Source organism: Penaeus monodon, chromosome 10 (genome assembly GCF_015228065.2).
Source record: "Penaeus monodon isolate SGIC_2016 chromosome 10, NSTDA_Pmon_1, whole genome shotgun sequence".
In the NCBI taxonomy this organism is placed as follows: domain Eukaryota; kingdom Metazoa; phylum Arthropoda; class Malacostraca; order Decapoda; family Penaeidae; genus Penaeus; species Penaeus monodon.
Window position 1 is genome coordinate 11,050,320 of NC_051395.1, and position 2,500 is coordinate 11,052,819.

General features: G+C 38.8%; 1 protein-coding gene across 1 annotated transcript in view; it reads left to right on the plus strand.

Annotated features, from left to right (window-relative positions):
- LOC119577820 (low-density lipoprotein receptor-related protein 1-like) overlaps positions 1-2,500 on the plus strand; it is a 20,145-nt gene that overhangs the window by 10,894 nt on the left and 6,751 nt on the right. Inside the window, exons 17-22 of the mRNA XM_037925395.1 lie at positions 162-272; positions 511-627; positions 937-1,059; positions 1,229-1,339; positions 1,819-1,962; positions 2,240-2,371. Of these exons, the coding sequence (XP_037781323.1) occupies positions 162-272; positions 511-627; positions 937-1,059; positions 1,229-1,339; positions 1,819-1,962; positions 2,240-2,371 (738 nt within the window). The remainder of the gene's footprint in view (positions 1-161; positions 273-510; positions 628-936; positions 1,060-1,228; positions 1,340-1,818; positions 1,963-2,239; positions 2,372-2,500) is intronic.

Genomic DNA, 2,500 nt, shown 5'->3' on the forward strand with positions numbered 1-2,500 from the left:
TGATAATATACTTAAACGAGAATGAATCAGTTCTACTGTGTGTACTTACTTTAGTATATTTATCCAAATCAACATAAACAGTACCCAGCACATAAAATCTCCCTAAGGGAAACTCTCATTATACTCCTGTTAAGACGTCTCTCAAGTTCTTATCGCGACAGACGTGTGTGCGGGAGACGCGTTCCTCTGCCCTGAGGGCCGCTGCCTCCCTGCCTACATGCGGTGCGACGGCGAGCCAGAGTGCGACGGCGGCGAGGACGAGAGAGAGTGTAGTAAGCATGCCCAACCTCACGCAGGGATCCCTTGTTTTAGAACTTTTATTTGGGAATCTAAAAATCATTTGATAACAAAAAAAAATGTTTTCTCATTTCCTGGAGCTAAAGAAATAAGGCTGAAGGTTTCTGAGAACTGTAAATTCATGGTAACCACTTTGTTCTTGCACAAATTATGGATATGTCAGCGTCCAATTGTCTGAAGAACACATGATTACAACTCCCCTTTTTTCCCAAGGCGGATGTCGACGTGGAGTGTTATGTGAAGTTGAGATGATGCTCACTTGTTTGCCAGAAAAGAATATTTGCGACGGAAGAATAGACTGTGCCTCCGGTGTTGATGAGATGATGTGCTGTGAGTATATACTGCGAGGCGGGTGGTCTTGGCGTGTGTCATTCGCTTCCTGTTTCTTGTCTTTTCGAAGTAAAACATCATAAGCATCTCAGTATTATAGCGCAAATTCAACCCATTAAAAGTTGAGTAGTTTTTCTTACAAAATAACAATCAGATTCTACAGGATAACACACAGAAAATATACTATATTCAAGTATCCATGCTAGACAGACAATAACTATAACAGGTGATGTTGCAGAGATTCAAAAGTAGGAAAACATTCAACAGTAAAACAGAACCCATTCTTAAAACTAGCTTACAATCCGGCAGCCCAGTACTTGGTGGTATGTCCCTCGGGTTACTTCCAGTGCAACGACAGCAGATGCATCCGAGAAAGATACAAGTGTGACGGACTAAATGACTGCCTACTGGGAGAGGACGAGGAAGACTGTGGTAAGATTTCTGGTTCCTTTGTTTGTGCTTCATATTACCACATCGGAAAAATTGAATACTCATATTCAGTGAACCTAGACAAGTCTTTATAAAATTCTGGATATCTTATTACCAAGTCGAGTAACTTCATTTTAAAAAAAATACAAAGACAACCTTATGCAACAACCAGACGCGTGTGTTGACGAAGGACAACTGTGTGAGAAGGAGAGGCGGTGTGTGTCGGGGCCAGTCCCTTGCTTCGACGAGGAGCTTTGTCCGTCTCCGTTCCAGCCTAACTGTAGTGAGTTCTGCTTCTGCTTCATTTGATCTGTCTTTCTATCGTCCTCTCTCTTTCGCTCATCTCTCTTTCATTTCTTTCATCTCTCTCTCTCTCTCTCTTTCTGTCTTTCTCTCTTTTTCGCTCTTCCCTCTTTCATTTCTCTCTCATATAATATTCATCTTTCTTTCCTTCTCCCTCTTATCACTCTCAGTGACTTTCTGTCTGTCTGCCTCTCTCTGTCTCTCCCTCCCTCTCTCTCTCTCTCTCTCTCTCTCTCTCTATATATATATATATATATATATATATATATATATATATATATATATATATATATATATATATATATAATGTGTGTGAGAGAAAGAGAGAGAGAGAGAGAGAGAGAGAGAGAGTATCGCACATACACCTTAGTACTGTACACCTGCAATACATCGAAAAATACCGCAAATTCTGAATACCCCGGTCCTCTTTCATAACATATTTTTTACAACCCTTCCCAGCTTCTCAGACGGTTGCAATGGATGCGCACTGTCAGCCAGGCTACCTGTGGTGCGAGGGCGGAGGCTGCGTGAATTACAGGTTCCTCTGCGATGGTCGCCTCCACTGTCCAGACGGAGAGGACGAAGTGAACTGTGATAATATCCGTCCGTAGATTTGTCATTTCTTCATACCATTCGCTGAAAAAAATATCTGTATATTACTGATATCATGTATAAAACTTTATAGAAGTTATATTAAAATAGGAAATGGTATTATTATTGTGAATCTATTGGTATTATCATCAATAGTGATTGTGATAATAATAATGATAAAAAAAATGATGATGATGACAATGAAAATAACTATAATGAGGATTATAGTAAAAAATATAAGTATATTGGGTATTTTTCTACATTGACTAATATGCAATTTACCAACCAGGTGACCTCCCATTGGCCAACGAAGTGCACTGGATAAGGATTATGTGCAGTCAGTACTATGCCGACCTGGTGAGCCTCCAGGGCATGACCTTGACTGAGCCCCCTTCCCATCTCTCCTCATTCACATGTGAAGGTAGTAATGCACTGAATGGCATATATATATATATATATATATATATATATATATATATATATATATATATATATATATATATATATATATATATATATATATATATATATATATATATATATATATATA